The sequence below is a fragment of the Polyodon spathula genome, chromosome 37 (genome assembly GCF_017654505.1).
Source record: "Polyodon spathula isolate WHYD16114869_AA chromosome 37, ASM1765450v1, whole genome shotgun sequence".
Lineage (NCBI taxonomy): Eukaryota > Metazoa > Chordata > Actinopteri > Acipenseriformes > Polyodontidae > Polyodon > Polyodon spathula.
The window spans coordinates 1581523-1597094 of record NC_054570.1 but is presented as its reverse complement, the minus strand read 5'-3'; the positions used below and the strand labels follow the sequence as shown (position 1 = coordinate 1597094).

The 15572-nt window shown below is 45.0% G+C and overlaps 2 protein-coding genes and 1 pseudogene across 3 annotated transcripts; 2 read left to right on the top strand and 1 right to left on the bottom strand.

The window, feature by feature from the left end:
* LOC121304198 overlaps window positions 1–15572 on the top strand; it is a 387591-nt pseudogene that overhangs the window by 50100 nt on the left and 321919 nt on the right.
* LOC121304258 (transmembrane protein 147) lies at window positions 140–3580 on the top strand. Of its 2 annotated transcripts, none has more exons than XM_041235284.1 (7): window positions 140–714; window positions 1224–1293; window positions 1702–1767; window positions 2278–2414; window positions 2526–2610; window positions 2968–3089; window positions 3348–3580. In XM_041235284.1, exons 1-7 carry the CDS (start codon window positions 638–640, stop codon window positions 3466–3468), a joined length of 678 nt encoding a protein of 225 aa, XP_041091218.1. In that variant the 5' UTR covers window positions 140–637; the 3' UTR covers window positions 3469–3580. The 2 variants fall into 2 exon arrangements, with proteins under 2 accessions (XP_041091218.1, XP_041091219.1); XM_041235285.1 differs by lacking the exon at window positions 140–714 and adding an exon at window positions 721–1050 and having other exon boundaries at window positions 3348–3579.
* Window positions 5615–10675, bottom strand: LOC121304230 (neural cell adhesion molecule 1-A-like). Its single transcript, XM_041235242.1, has 8 exons — window positions 10413–10675; window positions 9505–9576; window positions 9087–9302; window positions 7978–8121; window positions 7424–7558; window positions 7017–7134; window positions 6533–6696; window positions 5615–6074 (listed from the first exon to the last, which is right to left on the bottom strand). The coding sequence occupies exons 1-8, from the start codon at window positions 10462–10464 to the stop codon at window positions 5809–5811; spliced, it is 1167 nt and encodes a 388-aa protein (XP_041091176.1). The 5' UTR covers window positions 10465–10675; the 3' UTR covers window positions 5615–5808.

Sequence of the window (15572 nt, the reverse complement as noted above, 5' to 3'; positions counted from 1 at the left end):
ATACTGTTTCTATGCTACGATTACTAAAGGAATTAAAATTATTATATTATATCAAATGAGGGGAGGGGAGGGTGCTTTCCCACGGAACTCGATCGCGTGTGTCTGTGTTTCCCCCACCTGCTCCCGGAATGATAAGAGAGCAGGACCCATTTCCGGAGTGTTGCTCGGTCCTGGAAGGATTTGCTGAATCTCAAGCCGAGGGGCGGCGGCGTGTCTTCTAGTTTCTCGGTCGTTTATAATTGAAATAAACCCCGTTTGTTCGTCCAACAGAATAATCAAGCAACAAACAAGCCAGCCCTTTCAGGGAGAACCCAGTTACAGGAGATTTGGGGTCTAATTCTCACCCCACGGTGGTTTATCTCACTTGGATGGGATAATAATCGGATTTGTTTTACGGTTTAGACCGCTGCCGGTTGTAAAACAAGGCAGTGCAATTGTCTCGTTGTTTTTTTTTTGACTGCGTTGTTAATTGCGTTATCTACGGTTTGCAGTGCTGACGCGATTCACATCGTAGATTGACTAGACAGCAATCGACCATCTTTTTCCATTGTAAATTGGTTTCTGGTGACAGATAGGGAATTAAACGAGTTTCCCTCAAGCATTCCAATAATAATAATAATAATAAGATCATCCGAAAATGACGCTGTTCCATTTTGGAAACTGTCTGGCGTTAGCATACTTCCCTTACTTCATCGCGTACAAGTGCAGCGGGCTGTGAGTACTCTTTCACTTTTAATTTCAATTGCGTGCTGTTTGGAGAAGGACAGGGTTTGGGCTGTTTGATCATTTGGAAGTGACGTGATAATTGAGGGGTGGGGGTCGTTTTGTGAGCCTGACAACACTCGTCACGGAGCAAAATTGCGATTAGGAATTTGAAACAGAGCTCCACACGCTGGAAACAGATTCACATCAGCCGAGGCCGCTGTTTTCCGTTAGACTGGCCTCGCAGTCTGGCCATCGCGGCAATGTCTGAAAGCCCCGGCCCTTCGAAAGGAATTGATTGAATTGCAAGAACAGAGGAGTCGACCTTCAACCCAGCTGAAATGTCCTGTAATTAAGTTACAGTGTTGTTTTGCCTTGTAACGGACTGTATTGAATGTATTTGCATTGTTTTTTGCTGTTTGTATTGAGTGTGCTATGCCCTGTGTTATGCATTGATTGCTTTGTGATGGTGGTCCACTATGAAAGGCGCTATGTGTTGTTTTTTCCTTTCCTCTCTGCAGATCGGAGTACAATGCATTCTGGAGGTGTGTTCAAGCAGGTGCTGCTTACCTTTTCGTTCAGCTCTGCAAGGTAGAATGGACGTCTGCAAATACCTCCTGTACTTTTTAAACAGGAAAAACTGTGGTAATAATGCCACAGCCACCCCCTCTGATTTTAAGGCTCAGGTTTCCACTGTGCAGGGTTGGCAATGAGACTCCCGTTGCATAGCAAGTTGATCCATTCCTGGTTTTGCTGTGAGTTTAGTAAGACACACCTGAGATTGTTACCAGCACACAGTGGTGAGCCAGAATCATAGTAAAACCTGGAAAGGGTTAAACTGCTATGCAATAGGAGTCTTATTTCCATCCCTGCCTGTATAATACACGAGGAAGGAGACGAGCATCACAAGGTCATTCTCTGCAAACAGTTTATTGGCAAATAACAATCCAGTATTTTGAGTGTTGGTGAGTAATCCCTGTCTGCCTTGGCTCTTCACAGATGCTGTTCCTGGCCACCTTTTTTCCGACGTGGGAGGGAGGCGCTGGGGTTTATGATTTTGTTGGCGTGAGTGTTCAGTTTAAACAGTCTCAAATGTTATTTATTATCCATACAACTTCGTGTTATGCTTGAAACGTTTTTACAGATGTGCTCGGGGGAGCTCTGAACCCCAGGACTGGGTGCAGCAGCAGCAGGGCTAGTGTGAGTTTCTAACCCTGCTCAAACTCCTGGCTCCTGATCATTGCAATATTAATAATACTAGACTTCATTGAGGGGAGCTCTGAACCCCAGGACTGGGTGCAGCAGCAGCAGGGCTAGTGTGAGTTTCTAACCCTGCTCAAACTCCTGGCTCCTGATCATTGCAATATTAATAATACTAGACTTCACTGAGGGGAGCTCTGAACCCCAGGACTGGCTGCCGCAGTGAGCTTCTAAGCCCAATAATCCTGTGACCGTGCCTTATTGCTCTGAGCCCCTCATACTGATCTCTGTCTCTGCTCTCTCTCTCTCTCTCTCTCTCTCTCTCTGTCTCTGCTTTCTCTCTCTCTCTCTCTCTCTCTCTCTCTCTCTCTCCAGGAGTTCATGAAGGCCACAGTGGACCTGGCTGATCTGCTGGGGCTGCACCTGGTCATGTCCTGGAACGCTGGCAAGGGCGAGTATAAGATCATGGTGGCAGCGATGGGCTGGTCGACCGCGGAGCTCGTCATGTCCAGGTGCTACGAGGAGCCAGTCCGTAATATGCAATACAGACCGCAGTGTTAAAGAGAGGGCTCTCTAATCCTCTCTTTCTCCTCTCTGCTGTCTCTGCTGTCTCTCTTGTGCAGGTGCATTCCTCTGTGGGTCGGAGCTCGTGGGATCGAGTTCGACTGGAGATACATTCAGATGAGCTTCGACTCCAACATCAGTCTGGTACGCCTCCCCCTTTCGTCTGATCAGATACAAACTGCTGCTTCTGTATGCACCTGAGCTTGTTAGCTAGACACACTGGGGGCTGATCAAGCTGCTAGTAAAACCTGGACTGGGCGACACTGCTGTGTGGTAAAATATTAACCCCCGCCTCCCCTTCTCTCTCTGCCAGCTCGCTAGAACACTTCTGTCTGATTTTCTCAGTGCTTTTGTACAGCAGGAAGGTGAACCTGGGTCTGTGATTCAGTCTCTCCCCTGTCTGACTGTCAGTCTGTCTGTGTGTCTGTGTCTAGGGTACAGAGTCAAGTTTCTCCGGGCTCACAGTGTAATCTCTCCCTCTCCCTCTCTCTCTCTCTGCAGGTTCACTATGTTGCCATGGCCTCTGTGGTGTGGATGTTCACGCGCTATGACCTGCCCAAGAGTTTCCGGTTGCCTGTAACTGCACTGCTGGGGCTCTGTGTGTACAAGGCTTTCCTCATGGAGTGAGTGTGCTCGAGGGGGGGGGGGGGGGGGGGGCAGCAGCAGCTGTTGGTGATGCATAGTTCACCCCACTAGTCTCTGGATTTGAAATGAAACCTACTTCTTCTGCTAAATGACTACTGATCATCATAATAATAATAATAATAATAATAATAATAATAATGTATTTGGGAGGCACAGCGTTGACTGCTCTGAAAATGCACGGTGGTTTATTTGGGGTCAGAGTGTCGCTGATGCCGTTTCATCTCCTGTCCCGGCAGGCTCTTTGTTCACATGTTTCTGCTGGGCAGCTGGACGGCTCTGCTTGTGAAAGGAGTGCTGACCGGAGCCATCTCTATGTGCTCCCTCTTCCTGTTCGTCACCCTGGTGCATAGCAACTGAGACCCCCTTCCTGGGCTTACAGGGCTTACTCATCGTTACAGGAGAGCCGTTGAAGGCTCGACACTCGCTTCTGTTTATAATAATATGGGTTTTTTTTTTTTTTTTTTTTTAAATCAAGTTTAATTGTAAAAAAAAAAAAAAAAAAAAAAAAAAAAAAAAAATCAATAATAATAGTAAAAATAATAATTGCCTGAGATTTGAAATAAAAAAAAAATCCAGTTATTAAAAAAAAAAAAAAAAAAAAAAAGATTCTAGCTTTATTTCTTTCTTTCTTTATTTATTTCCACCATCCACACTAAGCATGTTGGTGACATTTCATGTTGGCACTGTAGAAATCAGGGCAGCCCAGTCCTGGGGAACCCCCTGTGTCCTCCAGCTGAGCTCGAGACTGGACCCTTACTGGAACCCCTCGTTTGCTTAATTAGAACTTTTTAATTGTTCTCGGCTACTAAAAAAAATAATAATAATAATAAAGTTGCAGAGTTCAAGTTACTCATTAAATGTTACTGCTAATTTGAAATCTGCAACTGTTGAAGAGCTGAAAACCAAATTAAAAAAACTGCCTAATTGAGCAAAGTTTCTGTTCAATTCAGAGTCTAGCTCAGTAATTGAGAGGGGGTCACCCCTTCAGAACAGGGCTTATTTACAAAGATTGACAGTGTGGCCAGCTTTGGTCGGCCGTGGTAAAAATATATTGAATAGTGTTTTTGTTGTGTGTGTATTAAATGAACCCAGGAAAGGGTTAAATTTAGAGCCTTGGTTTTAAATACCCCTTTTTTCACGCGAGAACGTGGATAGAATGGGCGTGGGCCGTGGAGGGGGCTCGGGGGCTGTTTTCTGCAGTTGTTGTTTCATGCTTTGTCCACCAGGTGGCTCCAGAACCTAACGACCGTCTATCAAAGGCAGTCAGCGTTTTTTGCAGTTTTGAATTCCCCTGCTTTCTGGCCCGCTTCCCGGCAGCAGGACATTACCATCAAGGCAATGCGAAAATGCAGTTTGAATCGATTGCACCGTATCCTGTGCAATTCCCTTTAATAACGAGTTTAAGAGTCATATAGAGACGTGTTTTAGAAATTAAACGAGAAAGGCTGATTTACGGCCCCAGCGTTTAGAAACATTGACTATATATAATAATAATAATAATAATAATAATAATAAAACAGTTCTCTCAAAATTCCATAAACAGAACCAAACACCAGACTAGGCCTGTACAATATTAAACGGGCTATTTTGTAATTGAGCATTTGGCTTGAGCCCTCTGGGTTTGCCATGATGTGTAAGCCGCTATTGAAATGCTCCGGCCTGCAAATAATCACGTTCTAGTGGGTTTAAATGATATCGCTTTCTCGAAGGTGTGTTTTTTGTTAGAAAAGGGGAAGTTCAGCTGAAGAAGGAGTTCTTTGACTTCTCGAAAGCGTGTGGTTGCAATGATTGTGTGTTTAGTGCGATCCCAGGTGTCGCGTCTCCCTTCTCCCCTTAATATTAAGAGATTCCTGACGCGAGAATGGCACACAAACATCATGCTGAAGAACACCTAAAAACATTGTTCCCATGGAAACCCGCTTTATTAAACAACGTTCTCACCTTTTATTATACCTTAAGCGCCAGCTGACGTCAAGTCACAGGTTCTAGTCCTTTTTAAGAGAAATCAATCTGTCATCAAAACAAACGAGGTCCTGTTGGAAGTGACTCTGCAGCAGCAGTTGGTGCTGATTTTTTTTAAATGAAGTTTTATGATTGCTTTGGATTCCGTTGTTGTCCTTTCGATCCCCAGATCTTTAGATAATCTAATTTCAGTTTTCTTATCGATAGTTCCAAAGAACAGCTGCAAGGAAATGCTGGCAAATACCAATGTTACCTTTCAAAGTTGTGATTAAAAGAGCCGGTTCTTCGAAACGCTCGCTATATAAACCAAAACTGAAAGGCAGTCACGCCAATGCGTGCCAGCAAGCCATTGTCTTCACTTGGCTTGCTGTGTTCTCGTCTAGTGGCCGAGCTCCAGAAGCGCTTCGGGAGCGCTCTTTGTGATAACAATCTGCTGGCATCACAAAAAAGCTTTTGGTTTTCATTAAAAGGAATGAAATATGGTCAACAATTAACCATGGTCATCTGATACAACAACAACAAAAAAAAAAAAGACAGACACTGTTTTTTTTACGACTTTATGAAGCAAAGTTTGTTCATTCTAGAGGGTGATGTAAAGGCTGGAGCGGTATACATTTGACTGGGTTTTCTCAAGAGGTTGCTGATAATTGCACTTCTGATAAGAAGCACCTCTAACGCAAACCCACTCGTCTTCCGTCCGTGTCCTGCGATCAGACCGGGACGCGGCAGTAGCCGTTAGTCGTGGGCTTTCTCCGGAGGGCTCAGACTGTGCAGAACAGGGAGCAAGGTCGCAGTGAGCTGGCTGATCTCGGCCCCAATCTCTGCCACTCTCCGCACCAGGATCTCCTGCTGCGCAGCCAGGCTTTGCAGAACCGCCAACTGCTCCTTCCGCTGAGCCTTCATAAGGTCCAGGGTACCGACTGTAGCGGCTTGCCCGCCGGTCGCTTGCACGGTGTGCCCGGTGCTGTGGGGTGAAGGCACCTCCTCTTCTGTTTGATTGGCTGCAAGAAACCACCCAAAAATTACATTAGTAACACACCCACTGCTTTAAATCCCAAGCTCTCGGTCTGATGAAAAATGAACTCGCCGATGGCCCGCCTTCCTTTAGCAATCCATTACGATGACCTTGTCGTCCTCCCAACCTGCACCTGCTTTCTGGCTTCGTCTGGGGGGGGGGGGGGCAGCTGTCCTGTACCCCCCCCCCCCGACCTGTGGCTTTCCTACAGTCAGCCTCTCCACTTATCTGTAAGCTAATTTTATAGACAGGTCGTACCTCCAAAGGCAAAGTCAATAAACAAAGACTGTAGTCTAAAAAGAATAATGTAAAATCTAGTGCTTTAAGAGATCATCTATTGAGTTTCTTGACTGAAGGAAGCTTTTTGCTATAGGAAACTTTTAGAAGGGCTACATCCCGTTGAAGGATTAAGAGGTCTCCAAAAAGGTACAGGTGCAAATGTACCCGTCACGTGCAGGGTCACATCGTCACGGGAGCTGTTGATTTTGTTGGTGGCTGTGCAGGTGTATTGTCCCTCGTCCGCCTTCTCCACTGCGTAGATTGTCAGAACGCTCTGGTCCGAGTTAAACCCAAACCGCCCGGGTTCAGCCACAACAGGACCTCCGTCCCTGAGAGACACCAACGTATGGGAATGTCGCACACACAGCATTACCCTCTATAGAACAAACTCGTTTAGTTTCATGAAGTCGAGTGAATTACACAACGAAGCGCTTTGGAGTTTTACTACTTAACTGAAAAACTGACAGCAAAAAACTGAGAAATCTAAATACTCTTATGGCTTTCCGGTAGACTTATTTGCGAAATCATTTTGTAGTTTCCTTGATTATGTGATGTTAAATAAAAGATCTAAATTATGTTTTTTTTTTTTTTATTTGAACAGCTGTAGCTCTGGCAGTTTGATTGGACAGAGCCATTGCAGGTTGGCTACCTGATCCAGCTGATGTAAGGATGGGGGTGTCCATTTACCAAACAGGCCAAGGAGACATTGACGCCGGAGCCAGCCGTCACATTGACCTTCCCCTCTCGAATCCGGACAGTGGGGGGAACTAGAAGGGGGGGAATAAATCGACCAATCAGGTTATTGTAATCTTGTGGGTCTGAAAGGGTAGATCACATAATTAAAATTCAACAGCATTATAGATTTAGGCAATTACTAATCAAATTAAAAAACTAATCAGCAGAGACGAAGGCCAGTCAAGCCATTTTCTACCAGTCATACCGCGAATAAAACCCATTCTAAATGACGCACAGTTTAACGCTAAATGAAAGATCTCTTTAATGACGCTGGTAAACGATAACGGAAACAGGTAGCTCTCCGGATCGATTATCTCTTACCGTTCACCACCACAGAGATATCCAAACTCTGCACCTCCCCCCTGTCCACAATCCGCCCCTCGCACCGATAGAGGCCCTGGTCAGACCCCCGGACCCCCTGAATCAGGAGACCCTGGGCAGTCAGCAGGAAGCGACCTTCGGAAAGAGACACAATTATTTTTACACAATCTATATATATATATATATATCATATATATATATATATATATATGAAGCTTCATCACCCCTGTTTAATGCCCCCCTGAGCTCATTATCACCAGACTGAAATGACAGGACTATAATGGGACGGCAGAAGTGACACAGACTTCTCAAGCAAGGTGGCACAGAGCACCGCACACTGGGGTGTCTGTTGAAAATGCATTTGGTTCACGATCTTTTTCCTGTACTGGGAGGTTCTACATCAACAGCTGCCTGTTCATTGGGTTTTTTTTTTTTTTTTTTTGCTGCGTTCTGGTGATCTCCTGATCAAGCAGGCTGTCGATATCTTTTTTTTTTTTTTTTTGTCTCAGTCTGTCTGAAGTGATATTAAAATTATTTTACAGTGTGCAACGTACCGTCCTCTGTGTGCATCACATCCCTTCCTTTGTGCTTCCAGGTGACGAGGGGCTGAGGGATCCCGGTGACATCACATGGGACGAACGCCTCCGAACCTTCCAGGAACTCGTGGTACGTTTTGGGATTCAGAAAGGTTGGCTTTTCTGCGGCGAGAAGCAGGAGGTCACCGGTGAAGACGGAACAAGACTGTGCTTCAGACTGGATCTGCCACGTCAGCGTTTTAAACTTCTCTCTAAGCACAGCTGGTATACCAGAGTGTAACCGTTAAACAGTGCCCCCTGCAACACTAGCCCCTCACTGCAATAAGACAATGGTGAGATTCAGTCTTACAGGTGAAGTATCTTACAGGTCTGTTAAACTAGGCTGTCAGACTGGAAGCGTTAAGCAGCCAAACGGCTCAGAGCGAGAATTTTCTCCGCTCAGGCTGATCACATAGGAGGCTGTGTGGTCTGGTGGTTTAAAGACAAGGGCTTGATACCAGGAGGTTCAAATCACGGCTCAGCCACTGGCTTTGTGACCCTGAGGAAGGTGCTTCATCTCTGTCGGGTGAGATGTTGTTGTAAGTGACTCCGCAGCTGATTATAATAACAATAATAATAATAATCTTTATATTGTACCTTTCATAGTGGACCACTATCACAAAGCGCTTTACAAGATACGAGACTAGGGTGTGTGAGCTATGCGTCAGCTGCAGAGTCACTTACAACAACGTCTCACCCCAAAGACACAGCACAAGGAGGTGAAGTGACTCGCTCAGGGTTACACAGTGAGGACGGAGCTGGATTTGAACCGGGGACCACCTGGTTATAAGCCGGTTTCTTGGACCACTGGACCACACAGCCTCCTCAATCATTGATGAAATCTGCTCTGAGCTACCCAGAGAGAGAGAGAGAGAGAGCGTGGAGCAGACCACGCTGTTAGTGGTTTCTTTCACTGAGCTGCTCCGAACGGCTCGCTTGCCCGACGCTCACAGTCATTGGTTTATTTATCGCCAGTAATATTGTAAGGAAGGGCGAAACAAGGATAGCCTTGTTTCTGTGGTTTTATTCCAGTTGAAAGAATTCCTGACTTACAGGGAACCCTAACGGAAATAAACAGGGTTTCTTACGGACGACGGTAACCGTGACAGCGGCGGTCTCGGCGTAGCTCTCGTCAAATCGGCACACACACTGATATCTCCCCGCATCCTGCAGCTGCGCGTCTCTGATCACCAGTTTGGAGACGATCTTGTCTGCTTGTTCCACCTGGAGGCGCTCGTCCTCCCTATCTCTGATTTCTTTTCCGCTGGGGTGCAACCACTTCATCTCCTGCACAGCGCCCTCCACTGAAAAGCAACACAGAGGAGTTATTTTTAACTGCGTCGTGATACGCAGGCGCCCTGTCCGACTGGGCATGTCGAGAAGTCTGCAGGGTATTATTAGGTGACCTTACATCGTGTAACTGGGAATTAACGTTATTACAGAACTTAGCAAGCTATGTTAATTGTGTGATATAACCATGGGAAAAGTAACGAATACAATACAGACCTACACAGACGAACACCTTGGACTCATTCAGTTCAATATATCCAAGAGATGGCATGATCTCCACTCTGGTTTCTAAAATAAAAATGAAAGTTGGTTAATTTATTTACATACACACACGGTCTGGTGTCTGGACAGATCCTTGCTCCATCCTCAGAATGTTAAGCTGAGGGAAAACAGAGCTGCTTCCTGGCTTGGTGGGACTGGGTTTCAGGAGACTGGGTTTCAGGACGCTGCGTGCCACACCAGGGGGGTCTTGCGAGTTTGATACAGCAACCTCAGACTAGGTCTCCCGCTGGTCTCCTGCAACCAGCTTTCAAGCAACTGTTAAAAGTGGCTTTGTGTTCAACCCAGCTTTATATTTCACACCAAGTGATAGACTTGCTCAGGTTCCTACACTACCCGTACAACAGTGCAGACAGCAGAGTGCAAATCGATTAGAAGATCCGTCATCGATCTCCTTTATACACCCGCCTGCATGAAAACCTCCATTTCCACTCAGCAATCAGGGATAGAGAAACGATAGGCTCTCCTGTGTGAACGTGTCAGGCTGCTTTGTGCTTTAATTAATTAGGCAGCTTCTGAAAAGTCTCCTTCGTTTTATCGTGTGTGGCCCTGTGTTCCTTTTCTCTTGCTGTTTGAAATGAATTGCACGGGTGGCCTGTTGAAGACATCAGTTAAATGTGACCAGCACTAATTTGCCTCTTTCCCCAGATTTTCAGTTCCAGTGGTTTGATTTCATAACACCCAACAAATCAAAACTACAGAAGCAACGGGGTGTTCTAATGAATGTGCAAGCTAGTGTATTAACTTATAATAATAATAATAATAATAATAATAAAAAATAATAATAATAATAATAATAATAATAATAATAATAATAATAATAATAATAATAATAATATGCTTACCTGTTGTAATAACCAGCAATAACCCCCAGATAAACACTAGCATGGATTTCATTGCAGATTTTCAGTAAAGTGACTGGAAATGCTGCAAACGTCATGAAGTGGCCAAACTGACAGAACAACTGACTGCCCAGCAGATGAAGACACTGCCAGGCTTTGCAAAAAAACAACATACAGCCAGAGATCTTCCGATCACAGCTCATCCTGTTTGCTCCTTATCTTCTCCATCAACTAAATAACTAAACCATGCAAAGAATCCCCACCCTTCTGAGGCGCCACTGCTCTCCACCCACCTCCCTTTTCCTGAGCCCCAACACAGGATGCAGAACAGGACGTCCCACGCCTGGTCCAGGGACCCCCCTCTGTGTGTCTGTCTGGCTTTCATTCTTAATCATTTGAACCCTCAATTGAACAGATTAGCTTAATTAGGACTTTTTAATTCATTGTTCTCATCTTTTTTTCAAGTGCACTTATTGTTAACAGAATCTCCAGCTGGCTCTGGTGTTTACATAGTGGATAGTTAATCCACTTGTGCATTATAATGTCATTCTGCGTCGTTGCAATGTGCTTTACTGTGGAAATCTTTCTGCACGATATAGTTAAGTACACAATTGTATCAGAAAGGGGGTCAGGGTTATAGCTTGCAGAAAGATTTGCACAGTACATTGCGACTATGCATAATCACATTGGAATGATGTGTAAGAGTCTGTTTATTTATTAATTAACCACACATGCAAAGTGATTCGAGACACTTCATGCAAAGTGTTCCTGTCAGTAGGATGTGCGGAAACCAACTTGGCTTATTGCAATTGCCTTTAATCATTCAGTTAAGCCCCTGCCTCTCCTAAAACAAACAGTGCAGCCAGCCAAGTCCTGTGCCTGGGGCTACCAAAGGGGCTTTGCAAGCTCTGCTGGAAATTGTGTTGTCAACATTCACGGGTGAAGGAAGGCTTGTCAGTCCCCTGAATTCATGCTTACACTTCAGCTGGGAATGCATCAGGCATTTGAACAATTAACCCGTTTAAGACCCTCGGTTTAGTTCCATTGATCCAATTGTGTCTGTTTCGTTGTAGGTTTGATCTACATTACATCTGAGTTCCATTCAGCGTTTTTGCATGATTTGGTAACCCACTGGATATTGCAGAATTTCCCTTCCCTCACTGAAACATGCCCCTCAGGGAGTTTCCCCAGAGCGCTCCTCAATGAGCGCCCATGCTCCTTTATGTCAGGGCTGTTTCCCTGTTTGCGGAGGGGGGGGGGCCTGGGGAATGATTACTGAGCAGCAAACTCTAGAAGATGTTCTGCAGTCTGGGTAATTGTGGTTTTTAACAGATCAAAGAACAACCCTGAAGTGCTGTTAAAGAAACAACAATCTCATAGCCAAGGGAGGAGGGAGGAAGAAATCCGTCGCTTTACCAGACCTCTCTGTGCTTTACAATGCTTCCCTGTGCTTTACCAGACCTCTCTGTGCTTTACAATGCTTCCCTATGCTTTCCCAGACCTCTCTGTGCTTTACAATGCTTCCCTATGCTTTACCAGACCTCTCTGTGCTTTACAATGCTTCCCTATGCTTTACCAGACCTCTCTGTACTTTACAATGCTTCCCTATGCTTTACCAGACCTCTCTGTGCTTTACAATGCTTCCCTATGCTTTACCAGACCTCTCTGTGCTTTACAATGCTTCCCTATGCTTTACCAGACCTCTCTGTGCTTTACAATGCTTCCCTATGCTTTACCAGACCTCTCTGTGCTTTACAATGCTTCCCTATGCTTTACCAGACCTCTCTGTGCTTTACAATGCTTCCCTATGCTTTACCAGACCTCTCTGTGTTTTACAATGCTTCCCTATGCTTTACCAGACCTCTCTGTGCTTTACAATGCTTCCCTATGCTTTACCAGACCTCTCTGTGCTTTACAATGCTTCCCTATGCTTTACCAGACCTCTCTGTGCTTTACAATGCTTCCCTATGCTTTACCAGACCTCTCTGTGCTTTACAATGCTTCCCAATGCTTTCCCAGACCTCTGTGTGCTTTACACTGCTTCCCTATGCTTTACCAGACCTCTCTGTGCTTTACAATGCTTCCCTATGCTTTACCACAGTTTCCCTGTACTTTATTGCACTTCCCTGTCCTTGTACTGTGAGTTACAAGGTTTGTGCCCAAACCCTTCACATGATGTTTTAGCTCAAGAACATTGCCATGCGTCATCCAGAGCTGCAAGTTGCGAAAACCAGGAAAAGCCATCAGCTCTCACTTACACCACTTCCTGTGCAAACTGTGTGCATGTGTGAGGCGAGAGTGTATTAAATGGAATGTCCAGACAGTAATTTATGTGTACAGAAATAAAATAATTTATTTTTATTATCTTTACACAACAAAATAATTAAATAACAAAAGAAAACAAAATGGTGTGAGGGAAGGAGTGCAGGGGTGAAATCCAAAACAAACCGTGATGACTCGTCTTTAATCGTCTTCGTGGCGAACCATACATAAACAAAAAAAGACAAAAGAAATGTTAGTGTTTTTTTTTTTTGTTTTAAAAATCCCGCTGTATCAAACCAGTCTCTCCCTCCACCCGTTACTCCTCCTATTTTACTTTCGGACCAACCCCGAACACAGTAGTACGTTCCCTTTAGTATGTAATGTCCCGCCTCTGTAGTCAGTGGAACACCAATCCCCAACTGACAAGTGTCCTTATCCTTCACTTGACTCCAGTGGCTGGAATTTACATACTCGTACTTCCGCCCCTCACCAAGGTGCCGCCCCTCAAAAGATGACTTTTGCCATGGTCACGAGATCTTGGTAAGGGAAGTCCCGAGTTGGTTTGATGCCATCTACTGTCGGGAGGCTGAATCACAGACCGAAATCCCTTTGACTCATCACATATCCCACCCCTCAGAGTGGAGCCGAAGGAACACTCGGAAACCTCTAACCCTTCCCTTTTTCCTCCCTCCCGGGAAAAAAAATCAGCATTTTGATGTAACTTACCCGCACAATACCTTATTTGAAAGGCGAAGGGTTGGAGCGCCAGGTACCACCGCGTAATCCTAGCGTTTGAATCCTTCATCGTGTCTAACCACTTTAAAGAAGCGTGATCTGTGATGAGTACAAAAGGTCGTCCCAGAAGATAGTATTTTAAAGATTCCACTGCCCATTTCACTGCCAGGCATTCTTTCTCCACTACCGAATACCTCTGTTCTCTGGGCAGTAACTTCCGACTGATGTATAGTATCGGGTGTTCTATACCATCTCTCTCCTGGGACAGAACCGCCCCCAGACCAGTCTGCGATGCATCTGTCTGCAGGACGAACTCTCGGCTGAAATCCGGGCTTATTAATGCTGGGGCCTGACTCAAATTAGTTTTAATAGATTCAAAGGCTGTCTGACACTCTGCACTCCACTTAATTTTATTTGGAGCGTTCTTTTTAGTGAGATCAGTGAGAGGGGCGGCTATAGTGGAAAAGTGTGGAATAAAGCGGCGGTAATAACCAGCCAACCCTAACAGTGATCTCACCTGGGTTTTCGTGGTAGGTACCGGTGAATCCAACAAAGCCTGGACTTTTGAAACCAACGGTTTCACTCTACCCTTACCCATTATGAAACCTAAATATTTAGTTTCTTCTTTTCCAATAGCGCACTTTGCCATGTTCGCTGTGAGCCCCGCCCTCCTCAGAGACTGTAAGACGGCTTCTAATCTAGTCAAATGTTCTCTCCAGGAAGAACTATAAATGACTACATCATCGATATACGCAGCTGCATACTCTCGATGAGGTTGTAAAACCTTGTCCATTAGTCTCTGAAAAGTAGCAGGCGCTCCATGAAGTCCGAACGGCATAGTACAAAATTGAAAAAGACCCTCTGGGGTTGAAAATGCCGTTTTCTCACGAGAGGCTTTCGTTAATGGAATTTGCCAATATCCTTTCGTCAGATCCAGAGTTGAAATAAACCGAGCTTGCCCCAGTTTGTCTAAGAGTTCATCTACTCGAGGCATGGGATATGCATCAAACTTGGAGATAGCATTCACCCTCCTAAAATCGATACATAATCGTAGTGACCCATCTGGCTTGTCTATTGGTACTATTGGGCTACACCACTCACTTCGGGAAGGTTCAATTACCCCAAGTTTCAACATACACTCCACCTCCCTTCGAACAGAATCTCTCCGACTCTCTGGAATGCGATACGGTCTCTGTCTAACTCTTAGACCTGGCGGAGTGATAATAGCATGTTCGATCAAATGCGTTCTTCCAGGCACGTTAGAAAACACATCACTGAACATATTAATTAGATTGCTTACCTCTTCACGCTGATCAGGAGTTAATTGTTCCCCCATCGGGACCTCAATTGCTAACTCTGGCTCAATTGAGGGTCCAAAATCCTCTCCCTCCTGTACAGGAGATATAAAATGGACTTCCCGTTCTTTCCACGGTTTCAGGAGATTAACATGATAAATTTGACTTTCTTCCCGACGCCCAGGCTGTCGGATCTCATAATTGACTTTACCAATTGCTCGAATAACCTGAAAGGGACCCTGCCATTTAGCAAACAACTTAGAGTCCGATGAGGGCAACAATAACAACACTTTATCTCCAGGTCGAAAGTTCCTAATTCTTGCATTTTTATTGTAGCTTTGCTGCTGCTTCTGCTGTGCCACTTTGAGATTGTCATGTGCCAATCGACCGACTAATTCTAAGCGATTGCGTAACTGCAACACATATTTTACTACATTTTTAGACTCCTTTGACTGTTCTTCCCAGCCTTCTCTTATGAGATCCAAGATACCCCGCGGCTGCCGACCATACAAGAGCTCAAACGGGGAAAACCCCGTTGAGGATTGTGGTACCTCGCGAACTGCAAAGAGCAAGTAGGGAAGCAGTTTAGCCCAATTGCGTTTTTCTTGATCTACAAAGCGGCGCAACATATTTTTCAAAGTCTGATTAAATCGTTCAACAAGCCCATCCGTTTGAGGATGAAAAACTGAGGTTCTAATTGAACGGATTTTCAATAATTTATATAGTTGCTGAATACAGTCTGACATAAAATTAGTGCCCTGATCAGTGAGAATTTCTTTCGGGATTCCCACCCTAGAGAATATTTTTACCAATTCATTCGCTACGGCTACTGCATTCATAGAGCGTAAGGGAACAGCTTCTGGATATCTCG